The following is a 1460-nucleotide window of genomic DNA, read 5'->3' on the forward strand; positions in this document are numbered from 1 at the left end:
TTAGTACCGAGTATTCCCATGAAATCGTTTTCCGTTTATCAATCTTTAGTGTGTATTATTTTAAATTAAGCAAGTGAATGCAGTTAGTATTGTTAAAAAAATTAAAAATTAAGGATAACAATGAGTGAGCCAAGAACAAGTGTGAAAAAAGTAAAAACTTATCACTATCATAAAGAATGGGAAGAAGATTTTTTCTTTATTATGATGAAAGACAAATGCTTATGTATAATTTACAACGCGAATGTGGCTTTACCGAAAAAAGCAAACGTTGAAAGACACTATCGAATTGTTCCTAAAGAAAACCAAAAGTACATCAAATGAAGACGCTGCTGACAGCACAACGAAATGTTTTCGTCAAACACAATATAGGCGCAAAGGCTGCTACAATTGTGTCATTCAAAGTTGCTGAAACTTTAATTAAACGTAATAAGCCGTTTCATGATGGAGAATTATGGAAGGAAGCCTTCATCAAAGTTGGTGAAATATTATTTCAAAATTTTAAGAATAAATCAGAAATAATAATTGCTATTAGCAATGTGTCATTATCACGAAACACAATCATGCGTAGGGCAAAAGAAACTAGCGGGAACCTTGAAGAGATTCTGCATGAAAACATAAACAAGTGCAATTTTTTGTCACTACAGTTGGACGAATCTACTGATTACGCTGGTACTGCACAATTATGTATTTTTATTCGAATGGTTTTTGAGGATATGTCGGCCACAGAAGAATTATTAACCATTATTCCAATTCAAGGACGAACAAGAGGTCAAGATATTTATGATTTATTTAAGAATTACATTGTACGTACAAGTTTTCCAATTCATAAGTTAGTGTCAATAACTACGGACGGAGCGCCTGCAATGGTAGGTAGTAAAATCGGTTTCGTCACTCTTTGTAAAAACGATGAAGATATACCAAGTTTTGTGGACTATCATTGCATCATCCATCAGCAAGCCTTGTGTTCAAAAGTACTGAAATTCAATTATGTTATGAATGTTGCTTTCAAAATTGTTAATTCAATAAGATCAAATAGCTTGCTGCGTCGTCAATTTCGGGCTTGGCTAAAAGAATGCGAGAGTGAGCATAGTGAATTATTGTTACATACTGACGTAAGATGGTTAAGCCCCGCCACATTTTAGCAAGATTCAGAGAACTTCTTCCAGAAATAAATTCGTTTTTGAAAAATAGAAATGATTCACATCTAGAATTAAATGATAAAGAATGGCTACTTGACCTCGCCTTTTTCTGTGACATTACAGAAAAACTAAATAACCTAAACTTAGAATTACAAGGAAAAAAATAAAACAATCATTGATATGATAAGCTCCTTAAATTCATTCAAGGAGAAATTAAACAGGCTTGAAATACAATTAAAGCGGTGCGAATTGAAACATTTCAAAAATTTGGCCGACCAGTCAAGGGATATACAAAACGTCACGTTTATATATACACAATAA

At 32.9% G+C, this 1460-nt stretch overlaps 1 protein-coding gene across 1 annotated transcript; it reads left to right on the top strand.

The window, feature by feature from the left end:
* The first annotated feature begins 317 nt into the window (after positions 1–317).
* LOC150105907 (general transcription factor II-I repeat domain-containing protein 2A-like) lies at positions 318–1142 on the top strand. The gene has a single exon (XM_090394590.1). It carries the CDS (start codon positions 318–320, stop codon positions 1140–1142), a length of 825 nt encoding a protein of 274 aa, XP_090250716.1.
* Positions 1143–1460: the final 318 nt, after the last annotated feature.

Source organism: Typopeltis vanoorti, chromosome 6, assembly GCF_054136105.1.
Source record: "Typopeltis vanoorti isolate ZY-2024b chromosome 6, IOZ_Tvanoo_1.0, whole genome shotgun sequence".
Classification (NCBI taxonomy): Eukaryota; Metazoa; Arthropoda; class Arachnida; order Uropygi; family Thelyphonidae; genus Typopeltis; species Typopeltis vanoorti.

What these genes read in the sequence shown, in the direction of transcription:
- LOC150105907 (XM_090394590.1), top strand. Translation starts at nt 318, where the DNA reads ATGAAGACGCTGCTGACAGCACAACGAAATGTTTTCGTCAAACACAAT.